Raw genomic sequence first — 17,029 nt, 5'->3', positions numbered from 1 at the left:
CATTGGTTTCAACTTTTAAATCTTCCCTGAAGACAATCTGTCTTCATATGCAGCACTAAGCAGAAAACATAACTTTGTGACAAAAGCTGACCTTAGTGGACCCAGTCTGGAAACAATGAGCAATGGCTTGATTGCCTAGAATGTTTTGATTGGAGCATTGTATGAGTACTCCTAAATTATAAAATACAGAGGTTTTTAGGATATGCCTTCAAATGACAATTCACTATTTCACAGATGTATTTACAAGCCCTTCCTGTCATGCCTCTGATAAGCTCTGCTTTTTCTCTCCTCCCTAATATAAGAGGTTCTTTTTGTTTGCTTTTCTCTAACTTCTGTATTGCTTCACACAACTCCTGTTGTGCGTTTTCTTGTCCATTTTTGCATTGCTAGATTTTCCTCACCCTTCATTTTCTTCTCCAGAGTTCATCTTCAAAGCTGTCTCTTTTCCTTTAAACTTGTTCTCTGCTATAGACTTTCCTCTCTTTGGGGATGTTGTTATCTCCCAAAGTATCTACTAAACTGTGCAGACTCCTGCCCGGACATTATTGCTGCTGACATGTCTCCTATCTCTGCATGCTCCCCTGACAGGTAGAGCTGTCTATGGACACAGAAGCAAAATGTTGAAGCAGGAACCTTTATTGGTTGGGCTTCTGTTAATTGAGTGCATAGCTTCACCTGCTTTCATTACATCTCCTTCCTCTTCTTTAAAGCAGGAATAACATTTCCTTATCTGATTTCATGTGTCTTTAAGATTTAATTCATTCATATTAATACAACCTGCTAAGGCACACATATGGAAAAGCCCTTCAGAACTGCAAGATTACTTGTATTGTAAGAGCTGCTGGATTTTGGGTTTTTTTTCGTGATTTCAGTAGTTATCTTGGGAAGAAAAAGGTTAATTTCTCAAAACATATTTGATGGTGTTTTAATTAAAAAATATTGGTTTTTCTTATGCTACTTCTCCTGTGCTCTCAACACTTCCTCCTACCTTTTTCTTGAAGAAATGTCTGCTTAAAGGTTACTGCACTGCCATTCACATCTTTTACCCACATATCTGTATTTAAAGAATATTTCTTCTTCTCTTGTAATGATATGCTTTAAAAAAGCAGTCTTTTTTTTACCCTGTGCAATATGATGCTACACAATATGGTCCTATTAGGTATGTATTAAAACAGGGATGAATGAGGATCTTCTTAGTATGGCTCTAAGAATATACCACAGCCTTGATATGCAGAGAACTAGAGCTGTGAAAGACAGTGTTGGACAAGCTTACAGAACAAAGCTTGAGGTCTTGATTGTTTTCTTTGGAGTTTCCATAAAGGTAAATTATGATGATGGAAATTTTTGTGATTACTAGTTTTGTCTATTAGAAACTGAGATTGTCAAATTATTTTGCCCACACTACAAACAAAAGTTTTTATTTCTCTTGTTTTTAATCACAGTTGACTCAACATGTAAGTTAAAATGCTTTTTATAAGCATCTTGCTAAGAAATAATCTAGCTAATAAATGGCAATTTGTTTGAAATTGTGAAAACAATGAAATCCGAAACTTTGAATTTGAGAAGATAAGCTCATCCAGGCAGTTTGCCTCTTCCTCTTCAACTACATAGTGGCTGCCATGATTTGGTATACAAAAATCACAGCTGGAAACATAGTAGTAAATTAAAGCAAGTTATTCCTGAACTGCTTAATCACTAACCAGAAGGGACCAGTCAAAATGCAGCCAATGGTATTGTACTGAAGTTTGGATCTTTAGGATAAGACTTTATAATAAGAAGTGATTTGTGTTTGCGTAAGTCTGTAAAAGGTACAATGTGACAGCACCACACAGAGGAGTGAGACTTTATTCCTGATTTTTTTTAAGGGATTTGATGAATGAGAGGAATTTACTGGCACATAAATGATACTTTCCTACAGTTAGTTTTCTCTTGTGTCTGCTTTTAGCCCTCCTGACCCATGTAGTTTTCTTAAAGTCATTAGGCACTAGAGTCACTCTAGGGAAGCTGCCTCGCACTTGAAGCCGTATTTACTACCTTTTGATAGATTTATTTTCTAGCTGTTTTTATGTAATTTCTATTAGTGTCCTCTTGTTTTACTGGTATAGACCCACCCATGCAGGCATTGGCAGGTGGCTCTCCAGAGGCACATTAGGAGTTGTAGGTGCTAGCTCCCACAACATCTTAAAATGGTGTGCAGGTCCATCTAAGTCTCAATGGAAATAGTACAGAAATGTGCACAAGAGCTGGAGAAGTTCAAGAGTCCAATATAACTCTTTTTTTTTATCATAAAATCTGGTAGGAGGCAGTAGGGGTAGGCTGGGGACCCCTCAGGCAATTGTTGGTTAGAAATTTGTCACTAACAGCATTGAGAACCTAATTCACATTTGTCCCTCTTCTTCTTCTTCTCTAGAAACATTAATAGTGCCTTAACCTTTCCTTTCAACCCAGAAAGGATGCCTCACTTCTCCTTTGCTCTGTCCTTTTCCATCTCCTTTGCCGAATTTAATTTCTGATCTGCAGGCTTTAAACGCTCCCGTTACTGAGCGGGAGTTATTGGAAGTCACCATGTAAGTTTACTTCCTGATGGACAAAAGCAGCCTTACATGGCTTGGCAGCAGCGTACTTCATTACCATGATGGCATTCAGATATGCCAGATACTTCCCAGTCCCCAGCTGGGGATATGTGAACCTTTAGTAACCCAGAAACCCCAAATCAGGGAAGCTTATGAGTTTCTCTCGTTCCTGTTTGCACTATAGAGATGATGTTTCCTAATCCAGGAGGGAAGGCTGCCAGTTACTCCACTCCATCAGTGACATCTGTCCTTATTGACCAAATAAAAGAAAAGCTTCATTTTAGCTTCCTTTTTGTTGCAGCTGCCTTCTAATGCTTCATTGTAATTTGAAATATGAGAGTATGAAAAGTAATTAACTTTCTGTCCAGCCAAGCTATGCCTTTTTGCTGTTGCCTCCAAAGCAGACAACATCCCTGTTCCTTTCAGGTTTTTTCCTGTTCTTGATCTGTGCCATCAGCTACAAGGCCAATGTACCACAGCTGTTATCAGTCCTGTCAATCTTAATGAACACAGTACATTAAATTTTCCAGCGCATATCAGCAATGTATCTTGTCACACAAGCAAAAGAGTGAAAAACTGAGGTGTTCCAAGAAAGTATTTTAAAATGATAGAAAATCATGGGAAGAAAGGGCCCACAGAGGCCATTTTTCATCCTGCCACATCACAGACTCAATTGTATCACTCCTGAGTTTGCATTTAAAAACCTCTATCAACATGAATTTGATGGCATCCTCGGGCTATATTGGTACCTTGGGTAGAAAGAAGTTTACAGTTAGAAAGTTGTTTTCTAACTACTGATATGTCTGTTTATAATTTCGTTCCTATTCCCTATGGACAATAACAGATCATTCCCTTCCTCCTTGTAGAAGCTTTTTCTGTTCTTGAAGGCAATTGTCATGCCTCCTTACAGGCTGCTTTTTCCAGGCTAAAGAAGCTCAGTGCTTTTGCCTTTCTCCATAGTTAAGGTTTACTTATAATTATGATGATTCCCAGTTTCTCTTGCCAGACTTTCTGCAATTAGACCATACCCTTCTGGAGGTCTGGTGTGGAGGAACGGGTGGTGTATTCCAAGGGAAGCTCTCCAAACAGATTTGAAGGGCTGCCAGAGGTCATTGCTGGCTGTGCCTCTGTTCCTACATCCCAAAGTGATAAACAGAATGATAGTATAATGACATTTATTGAATCATTTTCAGCTTGTGAACTGGAACAGAGACAGATACAGTTCATGTATAATGGGAGAAAAAGTGCAGTTTTATGGGAAAAAGTAAACCAAAATTTGGAAGCATCAGCCATAACTGTTGTTTGGGAATTGTTGTATTAGTCTAATGCTGCTACCCAAATCCATTCATTCTTCTGCAGAATATTTTTGTTCTGAAGGATGAGTACTGTAGTCAGAAGTCTTCAGTTTTTCTGAGATGTACATCTCGTGACCACCACACATAGGAATGATTGCATAGAAACAAGAGGAAACATGCTGAAACAGAGCCAATCCCTGTAGTCTGTAACCTTCAAGATCACTAAGATGAAAGTTGCAAAGGACTGATTTAAAAAAAAAAAAATCCCTAAAATGACTCAAAAGGTACAAAGTACAGACTTAGGAAACCCAGACAGCATATTAATAGTCGAATCAAACATCCAAATGACTTGTACATTATTTTAGATGCAGCTTTTTGAAAGTCTTCTCTCCTTGCATCATGCCTCCTTTTACTTTCATGGGATGTGCAAAATATAGCCTACTTCAGCAAACCTAAATTTAGCTGAAAAGATTTTAAATACACTTCAGAAATTAAGATCTTGGGGTTTAGTTTCTGTTTAGAACTGGAGCTTTAGCACATCGTTAAAAATTTTTTAAGGATTTCTTTTAATTAACATTTTAATTGTAATTAAATCTTTGGCCCAGTAGGATTTTGTCATTGTTATGAACCACATGATAAGCATTCCTCCAGTACTGTATTTCATGAAAATCTGTGTCTTGTATAAAAGATTTGGTTTTTCTTTGGAAGGTACATTGAAAAGTACAAAATTATGAGCTCTTGAATTAAAAAAAAAGAAATCTAGATATTTTATTTTCCATTAATAAGAATTATGTTACTCAGCAGTCTGTTTATACGCTGGTGGGTATTTTGTGGAGCATACAGCTTCTTCCTATCTTTGTGAAATTGTACTGGAGAAACCTCTGACAAGGCAATAGTTTTTGCTACTAAAGAATGCAGACGAGCTTAGCAAACTATGCCTTATGTTACCTCAACCCAAGATGATTAATCCTCTCCTTTCCTATTGTGGTATTTCTGGTTATGTTAGAAAACCCAGTTCTCTCTAAACTACCTTACACACTTATTTGAGTATTTTTCACTTTTTTTAACTTTTTTTTTCCTTTTTCACTGCAATTACCACTTCATCCAATTGATAGATTCCAGCACTTGTATAAACGTGATTAAATTTTCACTTGCATATTCTTTAAGGTCTTTTAAGTAATTTGAAAACATTTCTGAAATTTTAAGGATAACTATTGATATCCCTTAGAAAGAATTGCTTGCTGCATTCACAATCGGGGGTAACAATATATATGTTTGTATAAACATATTCATATGTATGCATCTATGTGTTTATATATGTTGTGTGCATGTGTAACATAAATTACATGCAAGTTAATATGCTCAAGGTGACTTTCAAAGCCCTGCTTTGGCAAAAATGTTCTTAAGAACAGGAGAGAACTTAAGAAGGCTCATTTTCCACCTAAGTTTGTGGTGCATAAATTCAAGCAGCGCCCAGATTTTTGGCCATAAAATTCCCATTATCCCTAAGATTAGGTGACCAATACATGCACATTTCATGATTCAGATCTAGAGTGGGGGGGCACCTGAAATCTGCTGAATTAAAAATCCATTTTAATGTTTGAGACATAGACAGGACTGATTTCAGCACTAAGCACAGCAACCACAAACACGCTGTTGAAGAACTTGGCCAGCACTGTTTTTGGTGCCCACAGTTTGGCACAGTATCCTTCTGGTTAGTTATCCTCCTTGTAGAGGAAGCTGGACATCTGTGTTCAGCACTTTCCTGCCCTCAGGACAGACCTAAGTTCTCAGCATGTTCTTCCCAAATAAGCTGTATATAGGTCTTGCACAAACTGCTTCAGTTGAATGGAGCAGCGAGTGATGAATCAGACTTGTCCGTACCCTCACCATTTGCTATTGGCACAGTAAGGGTGCTTCACACTGAGCATTGTGTGACTTGGGTTGCCCTTTGGAAGTGTCTTGACTGACTGTAAGCAGAACTGATTCTCTTAATTCCGTATCATGCTTTTAGGCCATACAGTTGGTTTGTGATGTCTAAATGAGACCCCAAAATTGAGGCATGCAAGTCTGGCCCTTTGGGCACTTGTTTAGAAGCAGAGCCAAACTCCTTGAAAACTTCTCATCTGAGTTTGCTTCTGGCCTCAGATTTTGTGAGCCATGCTTTCATTTTAGAGTAAAAAGTAAATTTTGTACACATTTTCTGGAATTTATTCAGGAGAACGGGGATGCAAATATGGGCTTAATATATAAATAATCTAATATATCATTGCTTCACTAAGCTAACTAAATGAATCAGAATATCATGATTTATTACAGTTAAGATAAAATCAAATGAAAAAATCAACAGGTTCAAATATTCAGCCCTCCCCATTGTTGTGTCAGGTAATCAAAATAAATTATGAGACTGGCATTAGAAGCAATTACTTTCTGACAGTCTTGTGAAAAATTTTAGGGAAACATGTCTGGTTTAGACTTAAACCCAAACTTAGTTTCTCGCACTGATTTAATTCATAAGGTAGAATATTCCTGTACCTTACTTGTGTTCTCCTCCCAAGCAGCCATTCTCGTTTTCATTATTTGCAAAAGAAATCATTCAGTGTGTTCTCCTCTGTGGTTCCCACTGAGGAGCAGCTTCCCTTCCCAAGATCTCCACGGGCTGTGCTCCTGTGACTACTCTTGTCCCCTCAGTCCTGCCTACCATAGTAACATAGAGCCTGTGTATCAGCTTCTAGGGAGACACTGCTTCAACCACCTGTAGGAGCAGCTTTGGAATAGAAACACTTTTTAATACAAGAAAATTTATTTCTCCATCATGAAGATTGATGGGAAGCTTTAGGGAAATTTTTTGTCTTAGAATACTGTACATGCACAGATTTCTATGTACACAAGGCATATGCTCTTACTCATAAAAAACTGTGGAAAAAAATCCCAAAAAACTAAATGCATCTCTTCAAAAGCAAAGATTAGCTTCTGATTCATTCTTCAGTAATTTTAACTAATATATCTGTTGCTTTTTATATAGTATTGGAACAGCTTTGATGGTGCTGGGCTTCTCACTACAAGACTTTGAGGTGCTGTAGTGTCCAGAGCAACAAAGATGGTGAAGGGTCTAGAGATCAACTTCTGTGATGAGCAGCTGAGGGAGCAGGAGGTGTTTAGCCTGGGGAAAAGGAGGGTCAGTGGAGACCTTATTGCTCTCTACAACTGCCTGGGGTAGGAGGTTGTGGCCAGGTGGGGGGTCAGTCTCTTCTCCCAGCAACAAGTGACAGGACAAGAGGACATGGCCTCAAGCTGTGCCAGGGGACTTCAAGTTGGACATCAGGAAGAATTTCTTCACAGAAAGGGTTGCTAAGCATTGGAACGACTGCCCATGGAGGTGGAGTCACCAAACCTGGAGGTGGAAGGGACTGGACATGGCACTTAGTACAGCTGACAAGGTGGTGATCAGACAAAGGGTGGACTCAGTGATCTTAGTGCTCTTTTCCAACCTAAATGATTCTGTTATTTCAAGCATTGTGGAATATTGGCAACAAGTCATCTATAGGGGAAAAAAATTTAGATCTAGGCTGCAAATTCCACCCCCATTCTGCTTAACTGCACACGTCCTTAGTGCTTCCAAAAAAACGAGGATATGTGAAGACCTCTATCAGGAAAGCATATCTTTAAACCTCTACATGGGGTAATGGACATGAGACCCATAAATGGCAAAATTTGTCCTATTAATCTATTAAAAATTGTTTAAGGCATTGTGTTAATGAAAATTTTGCATTTCCATACATCAAGTGATTATTTATTCCTGGCATTGTAGCAAAAGATATGGGTAGCTTCTATAGCTTTAAAACTGATGCTGATGATTTTGACCCAAAATACAAGTTCTTTTCCAATTAATTGGAAAAGTGGAGTACTTATAACAAATAACTAAAATGTTCTTGAACTTGGAGCCGAAGACCATGTTAATAGCTGAATTTCAATGTGATAGCAAAAACACAGAAATAACATGATCTCATCCCTTGCACACAAATTATAGCAATGCAACTTTTAAGGTAATATGTTATATTTAATATATAGCACTATACATGCATTTTATTAATACTAAATAGTTCTATGCACATGCAAAAGCATATATCTTTTTAGGAGCAACAAATGTAAAATTATTATTTTAACCTAAATATTATTTATACAGAATATTGGTTCAATTTTATTAATTTCAGTAGAACTCAGTTGTAAATGTATTTAGCCACCTACTTTTTTGGACTCCAGTTTTTTCAACCTTAAACTGTTTTGTTCTTTGACAACCTGTATGATATAGTGGGCGTTTTTCCTCTTTTTTTTTGTTTGACTTCTCAAGGAAAGTGCAGGAAACTGCTATTTCTTCATTTGCCAATCCATTGTACAAAGACCTTAGTTCATCTGGGAAAGTAAAGGTAAGTAGCAACAGCTGCTTCTATATGTGCAGAAAAATGTGAGGCTGTACTCCTCAAATAGTTTTCCATTAAAAGAGTGTAGTCCTGCAGTGAATGCTATTTAATAAAAGAAGTGAGAATTAGAAATTGACTCAGTACTCAGATCAGTTCCAGTGCATTTTGAAAACATGGGAATGTTTGAAATCAGTTTTGACAACATTTCAATATTTATAATTATTATGACTATGGGCTGGTGATTCGAAGGAAAAAAAAAGGTGGTTTGGATAAAATATTTACCCACACACAGATAAGAAGAAGCTCAGTGGGACTTGTCTCCTTTTGTATCTGGGAAAAAAACAAACAAGCAAACAAAAAACCAAGAGAAACCATCCAACAAAGCAAACACACAACAACAGAAACACACCAACAACAATAAAAACACAAAATGCATCATTCGGCAGCCAAGTTGCCTTCCCACACTCACTTAACTTTAATAAAACAGTTTAGAATCCTTCCCAGTACCTTAAATGTACATCACAATTCCCACCACTGTAAAATTCACCTTGACACTAAACAAGTGAATGGTCACAGATTTCCCTAGGACCATTTGCTAATCAGAATTAAGAGACTGATAGAGTAACAAAGAAATTTTTGAATAAATTGTGTATGGAAAAGTGAACATATTGCAGCAAAAGACTTAAAGGCAAGATTTAATTATCAAATTACAATGATATCTAAAATTCATGTCTTACATTTAACAAGAAATAAATGATTGACTTAAAATGAAGATATCTCTGGTATTTCGCTTATAATTTAAAATAATATAGACAAAGAACCTTGGAGTATTTAAAGTATCCTTCCTGCCCTCATTTTGATACTACCCTTATTAGCATTGGAAGAGCTAGGCTTGGTTTGAAATAGAAAATAAAACTTCCTTGTTCTTTGCACAGTCAATAATATAAGATTCTACTGCAGCTTTGAATAGGATTAACTATGACATGCCATTTACTTTCTATAAAAGGGTCCTTACACCTGATTTTAGAGACATTAGATCAAATGAATTCACTTTTAGGTTGGAGTTTGTGAGAGCTCCAAGTTGGAAACATTCCCATAACAATCATGTCCAATTTATCAGGACACTTTTATTTTAGTAAAAATAGATTCCTGACAGGCTTCATTTAATAGCAAGTTGAAAAACAGAAGCACAGAGTAGGGAGAGACATTTTCATGGAAGACAGCCCCAGGCATTGTGATTGAAGTCCAGCCATGTATCAGAATTTCCTCTATTTTCTCTGAGACTGGGAAAATACATGTTTACACTAATTCTTCTTTTTAAAAGAAAACGGGAATTATGAGTTTTCTCCAAGTCTGGTGAGACTTAAATCTGAATGGTATACCATCAATCAAAAGATATGACAAACTGTGAGCAAAAGCTCTTATCTCCAGCTGAATACTCACAAGTTATGCACTTGTGGGAGTCTCTTGAGTTTCATAAAGAGCAATTCTTCTGAACCTTTCTGAACACCAAAACCATGTGGGCTTAGCATAGCTACGCTCTTGCTCATAATACTGCCTCGTCATTTTGGATCCATAGAGTGTGCTACCCAGGCACCACATGGCAGAATATATTATTTTCAGCTCACTAAAAATATTCTGAAGCAGTTTTTGTCTTTTTATAGCCTCCTGGGTATGCCACCTCGCCTGCCGTTCAAATCAGTGTTTCTCCATGGCATGAGGTATGTAATAACACATTTCTAGGGTATGTGTTGGGCTAGTAAAGGAAGTTCATTTGCAGAGGAAAGGGAAAAATATCACGTAAAGTCAATGGTGTATTGCTACTTATAACGTTAGCACCTCTGGGAATCTGAGAAAGATTACTGGGACTGAATTGGTTGGCAACGACCTCATAATAACAATTTTATTAATGGTGCTCATCATAGCTACTTGTTACACCATACACTAATTCAAAACGTTTCAGTCTGGGCAGATGCTGAAGAAAATGTTTAGAATTCTTGAAATCCTTACCTGAAGAGTTCATATTACCTATTTTCTCGTACATTCCTCATTCAAGGAAATTAGAACCATTCTCTTGAATAAAAGGAAATTACAATACCATGTGCCAAAATTAGCAAGCCAATGCAATTACATTATTGTATTCAGATTGCCCTAAAATAATTCTAAATGTATATTAGAGCAAGGACTCTGCAGACAAGGGAAAAAAAGGTGGAAACAGATACAGAAGTAGGTTAAATAACTTGATCAGGTGCATGTGGTAGGTAATTGTTTTCGTGGAGCTATGCTAATCAGCTGAAAGTCTGGTCTAAAAATATTTAGCGATTTTATAGTTTTCTTTTAATATGTTACTTCTATAATGATGCTACAGCCATTTGCATGTGCATTTTAAAAAATTAATTTAATTACTTGGATTTTAAATATAATTCTTTTTTGTTTTAGTATCCATTTAATGAAGATGTGAATGATACTTCTTTTCCAAATCCTCTCTATGGTGTAGCAGCAGAAGACATGGAGAAATTATGCAGTTCCTTGAAAACACAAACATAAAATAGGATCAATATTGATTATAACTTTGTCTAAAGATTTGTTATAAAATCTGAAAGTGTCATGATACTGTAGTATTTGCAATATGAATTAATAACTCGTCACAAAATTACTTTTATTAAAACAATTATGTTCAGAAAGTAAATTTATTTTTAATATAAAATCCATACATAAGTAAAATATAATTATATATAGTCTTCTGTAATTTCTGTTGGTGCAGAAAGAGATTGATAATTATAACCATGAATTCATTTTACATTTGTGCAGTTCAAATTCTAGTATGTTAATAAAATGTTTAATCAAATCCAGATTCTTAAGGTTTGGGAATCATATTTTTATGTCCATTATTTGAGAAATGATAACTTAAACGATTCTGTAATTTTGCATTAGAAAGGGATTTTAACCGACTCTTTTAGTGTTCCAAGATGCAGAAGCAAAAGAAAAGTCTTTATAAAATTAGAAACATATCGAACTAAATTGAGAGTGGTCATGAATCATGGATTTGAATATCGGCTCAGCATGTGATTCATCTATGTGACATACCAGTAGATGCACTTATTTTTAAAAAATATTTTTAATATTAGCCTTGATAGTTATATCTGAACAAATTTCCCTCTGGTCCACTCTGTGGTTCTGCAGTGCTGACCACAGTGCTACTGATAAATTTAGCTTCATGGTTGACAGAGGGTGGAAGTGGGTATGTTCAGGAAACCATATTTCTGCTGAATAGGTTGGCCTCCCACACAGCTGAAACTTATGTCAGCCCATGCCTCCATGAGAAAGATATTGGGGAGGAATTCTGGAGTGCCTTGTGATTTTGATTGTCATCCTCTGTGGTACCAGGCATAGCTTGTAACAGTGTTTACGCTTTAAATAACCTGACAAAATGTCATCTTCCATAATACCCACTTGCATTACATGATCGTCATTTTTAGCTTGAAGGCTTAAGTGTTCCTGCTGTGCTTGTGTTTTCTCCCTCCCTGTATTTCTACAGTCTGCTTAATTTTAAACCCATTGGCAAGTTTTAAAGTTACTAAACTCCTATAAATTGCATAAAAACAGACATTTGCACTGTAGATGTTATCTCTGTTAATACCTTCATTCAGGGAAAGCTGAATTCCTTGACATTTATTAGACTTTTGAGATTCCAGACAAAAAAAAGCATACTGATGCCTGGCTTCATTCCATCATGCACAGGGCTCCTTGGTTTGGGTTTGGGTTTGGCAGTGTTTTGTTTTTCTTTCACTTTTTCTTCATAGCATAACCATAACCTATATCTTTCTGTATTATCTATATAGCTTTCCATATACCTACAGATCTTTCTGCCTCGGGCCACAGAACTACTTTTTGACTTAGATTTTTTTTTGTCTGATTTGTTTTTTCACGGGGAGCAGAAGTAACAAGGCATGACGTTTGCCCATCATTCTCCCCACATTTTTTCAGCAATATGCTCATCAAGTGCCTCTCTGCTGCATTCATACACACACCTGCCTTAATGCCATTTAGTTGAAAGTTACCAAGTGTTATTCATTAAGGTTTTAAAAAAGGAAATGTGATCACACATGCTGTTTTCTTTCTGAAACAAGATTAGTATCACTGAAACATAGAATTTTCTTATTATATTTGTACCTCTTAGGTTGAGATGCAGAGAATACATTCGATCCAGGAAAGTGCCATGTGCATCCAGCTTCTGAACTCTGATGTTTTGATAAATCTGTGTGAGATGATTGATTTTTGTATTATAAACAGGCATTGAACATTCCTACATGGTCAAGCCCAGGTACTCAAATTCTCATTTATTCTGCAATAGACTAGCACTGCTTGCAGAATTTCATTTGACACTAAAATGCTGGTCATGCTATAGTTCTTAAATCTCCATTCATTGTGTCCTGCTATGTATATCTGTAAAAAATTACAATAACGAAAAGGATAAGATTAACGATAGTTATAGTAGACTTTTATCACATTCTCCCTTACGAGAAAAAAAAAAAACATATTTATTTTACTGTTTATGGTAATCATATTTTAATGTCCCAAATAAAAGTAGATGATTATAAAGAATTTTTGTAGAAGAACTCAAGGAACATTATATTACTCATCAGTAATTATCTCCTGAGAGAACTGTGACTCTTCTGGATAATCTCTGAAACAAAGTAGGCCTTGCACCAAAATAATTTTCAATTTTTATAATTGACAGAATGATTACAAAGAAAGTGTTGAAATTCAGACTTTTAATCTTCCTGAACTTCAATAATTTTTTCTCTTCTTATTTAATGAAGAATAGCAGATTTAATTATATTTGATATATGGTAATTGTTTCAGCTGACTAACAGCCCCAGACTGAAATGTTTAAGACATAAATTTTACTTTTTATTTAATTTTCTGAAATTTTTCAGTACTTTAAACCAAATTCATAGGATTCATATTCTCAGTCATCCTTTCCACAATTTCAATTTCAAAATCTAAAGAACAAATCTAAAGGAAATATACAGGATATGAATATACAGGAAAAAGGTATTGTTAACATTTTCTACACAGATTTCTTACTTCTTCCAATTGATAATATCCCCTGGCTAAATACCCTCTGTAAGCTTATGCTACTATTGTCATAAAATTTATGTAATAATTTTTTTTTTTTCCAAATGACCTTTTTTTCTGGGAATAAATTGGAAGATAAATATTCTACACAGACAATGAATACTATACCTAGTCTAATTTAAACATGTTTGTACATTAATGATCCAAGGTAACAGCAGAAATAAATTACAAGACAAACTTTCAACAAAACCCAATACCACTTTCAGTGTGGTCATTATGGTCCTCTCAGAGTTGTTTTGCTCCCCTGGTCTCACAATCATAAGGAATACAAGCAACCAAGTCTCTTGGATTTGGCTAACCTTCATTTCAATCCAAGATATATTTGTGGTACATATCAACAATCATGTTTCACACACAGATGGCTGGATCTTGTCTTAGAAAGCATCCCTGTATTTGCAGCTTGTTCCAATACTTGCCTCAACATCTGCCACTGGCTACAATGTCTCAGTTTTGGAAGAGGTGTTGAAGGGGAGCAGGATCTTATCTCTGTTTGCAAAACCTGAAGTACAACCTGTGGCTGTGTACCTTTCTGCTTGCCAATACTGATGGGCTCAAGCCTTGCTCAGAGGGTTCGGTGGTTGCACTGGTGCAGCCATACCTGTGTTTTGCACTGGTGCCCCATGCCTCCATGCTTTCCTGCATCTGCTGGTCATTACGGTGGATATGCCCATGGATGTAGTCCAGGTGTTTGCTGCTGATGACTTTCTCTCATCCTTTCCCTGTTTCACCAGCAGCAGCCTGATGTATATGAAGATGATAAAACTGATCAACCACATGATCCAATTTTGAAGTTATTATGGTTTTTATCTAGAGGATGGGTTAGATGGCATCCAGAAGTCCTTTTCAGCCTAAATGTGCTTGTAGTCCTATGTTTCCATGGTGTTGGTGGCACCCAGTTCCTCCTTGATATCATTGTCCTCTTTAAATTCTGTCTCCAGCTTGTGCCATGCATACGTCTGCTGAGATCATCCTGAAACCAAGGGTGTCCTCAGCTCCCCCTTACGGTTCCTTCATTATTTGTTCAGCTGTGGCTGAGGCCTCAGGTGCAACTTTCGACTTTTTCATTACCTCTTTCTGTAGCTTACACAGCTGGAGATAGGCTCTTGGATTACTTAGATCTTTGCTCTGACCTGCTGCATCTTAATCAGACATGCTGCCAAATATAAACACTGGAGCTACAAAAAATGTCCACTTTTTGTAGCCATCAAGCTGGCAGGGGTTAAATTAATCTTGTCCTCAGGTAGATGCCTACCCTAGAATGCAGTACATTGAATTCTAGAAGCTCCTAATTCTTTTTGTTGCCTGTAAAGACAGTCTAGACATTATGTCTGCAATGGAGAGGTCCAGATTTAATTATATTAATCCCACTCATACTGTTTTAATTAACTCAAAATTTCATTAATATATGTATATAATAGGAAGATTTTCACTGGATAATCTTCCTTACAAATGTGCATACAAATGCTCCCTGATACACAATCATTTTCCAGGCCTCTCTCTGTTTGTATAAATTAGACAGAAAGAGCTTAATAAACACATATAACTTGCAGTAATGCATCTGTCAAAAACCAACATCTTCTGTTTTTCATTTTCAGTTTGTGTGTGGGAAGAGAGGGAGAAGGGGTGGGAAGAATTCATATGAGAACAAAAATGGAAGTTCCCAAGCAGAAAAAGCTACTGTGGGCTGTATTGCTCCGAGTAGATCACAGCATGTGAGAACTCAGGCACCTGACATGGAACAGTATTCCTCCTCTGCTGAGAACTTAAAGACAGTCATTTATTCTCCAAGGTACCAGTCAGTTACTAAGGCTTGTGAACAGGAAATTGTTCTCCACTCTGTGAGAATGAAGTACAAAGCGCAGCAATGGAAGGAAACACAATACTAAAAACATGCATATTAACATAATTCCAAACTGTTCCTAGAGTGTTACCACTTCATCAGCTGCAGCTCTTACATTGTAGCCCATTTTTATTTGAAAGCAGATATGTAGCTGACCAGAAGGGTGGCCATAATGGGCATGTTCCTGCAGCAGCCATCCACAGACCTTCACAAATGTCAGGCAAGTTAATATTCATATCTGGATTTCAATTTACCATCTGCAGCTATTATCATTCTCATGGATATATTTCATGCTCAAGAAAAAAAAAGGTTTAAAAAGAAGAAATGCATTTTTCTACAGGATATTTGTACATGACAACTAAGATATGATAAACTGTAGAGCATATTAGTCTTGGTGGGTTTGCATTTTACTTTTGTTACAATACTCAAGCTGCATCTTAAAGGGGGACGGGAATAGATCAGAACATAACCTCAAACAGATCAGGAATTTACAGCATATTTACTGTTTTATTGTAAAACCACATTTTTTGCCCTCAATATAGCCAAAAAGCAATATAGTGTTCAACCTAGATATGGGAATATGAAACTTGACTTAGTGTTCAGGTGGTGTAAATTGGGTGTAGGAGGTAAACTAGAGTAGCTTGTGGTGTGACAATGAATTTCTTTCAGTCTTCTGGGCCTTCATGGACCACAAGCTAAAATACATTTCCCAACATTGATTCCAACTACTAGAAGGAATTTTCCATTCTGATAGTTCAATTAATTTTTAAATGTTTCTTTTTACCATTTCTTCATAAAATGAGTTAATTTTTACTTTTATAATTAATTTATGAAAAATGCCAAATGATTATGCTTTGGAGAAGAGCTGGTCAAGTTCAGGGAAATGTTTAGGCAACAAGATAAGCCAGAAAGAGGGGAGGGTGTGTATTCTACTTTTCTAATGAAAATGTGAGTCTCTGAAGCAAGTCAGCAAGGCATGCTCAACTGGGTTAAATGGGTTTAACAGGGAGAAATGAGCACAAATTATTCATGGGAATTCTTTAATCTTCTGTGTAATTATGTGATCATTCTCAGAACAAAGACTTTGGTTGCTCATAACAGGAGGAAAAAGTCAGTTCACACTCAGCACAATGATTAGCATAGAGCTATGGAGAACAAAAAAACCCTGATAATCTAGTACATTAATTTTTTCTGCATATTTTGAAAGATTGGGATGCTAAGCCTAAATAATTTAGAGGTAATAATAACTCTTTTTTTCTTAAAAGAAAGCTGTTTTCATTTTGTTCTTTATCTTAGTTTTTAATTTTGAGTCCTACTTCTTCAACTGACTAATTTTTCTTTTTCTCAACCACTTTACTCAGGTCATAAAACAGTATCATTCTGTGACAAGTATTTTACAATGCATATGGTAGGTGAATTTTAAAGCTTTAGTCAATGTTATTATGGTTTTGATATCCAAGGCTTAGAATACAACTGAGCACCAACATACAGCTATGTCAGACACATGCTATGTCAAGAGCATTAGCATTAGTAATCTATTTGGTATTCACACAGACATATTGGCCAGATGTGGACATTAATAAGCACTATATTACAATTGGTCTCCAGTGCAACTGTGTATTACAGCTACTTTAGTAGTTAAAGTATTCAATGTGATTCACGTGAAGTGTTGTCATGGAATTAATAATGATTTGCATCTTTTTGTAAAAAGGGTCTGTATTCATTGTAACAATGTGATTATTCATGTAATAAATTGAA

At 36.3% G+C, this 17,029-nt stretch overlaps 1 protein-coding gene across 1 annotated transcript in view; it reads left to right on the top strand.

Moving 5' to 3' along the window:
* Positions 1-10,836, top strand: part of MALRD1 (MAM and LDL receptor class A domain containing 1) — a gene marked incomplete at both ends in the record, with an annotated part of 232,350 nt that extends 221,514 nt beyond the window's left edge. Inside the window, 3 exons of the mRNA XM_082296361.1 lie at positions 8,220-8,295; positions 9,954-10,010; positions 10,729-10,836. Of these exons, the coding sequence (XP_082152487.1) occupies positions 8,220-8,295; positions 9,954-10,010; positions 10,729-10,836 (241 nt within the window). The remainder of the gene's footprint in view (positions 1-8,219; positions 8,296-9,953; positions 10,011-10,728) is intronic.
* Between the last annotated feature and the right edge of the window lie 6,193 nt (positions 10,837-17,029).

This window comes from Coloeus monedula (genome assembly GCF_965178545.1).
Source record: "Coloeus monedula genome assembly, chromosome: 1".
In the NCBI taxonomy this organism is placed as follows: Eukaryota; Metazoa; Chordata; class Aves; order Passeriformes; family Corvidae; genus Coloeus; species Coloeus monedula.
Note: the sequence above shows the minus strand (reverse complement) of the source record. Positions and strands in the feature narration are given on the sequence as shown.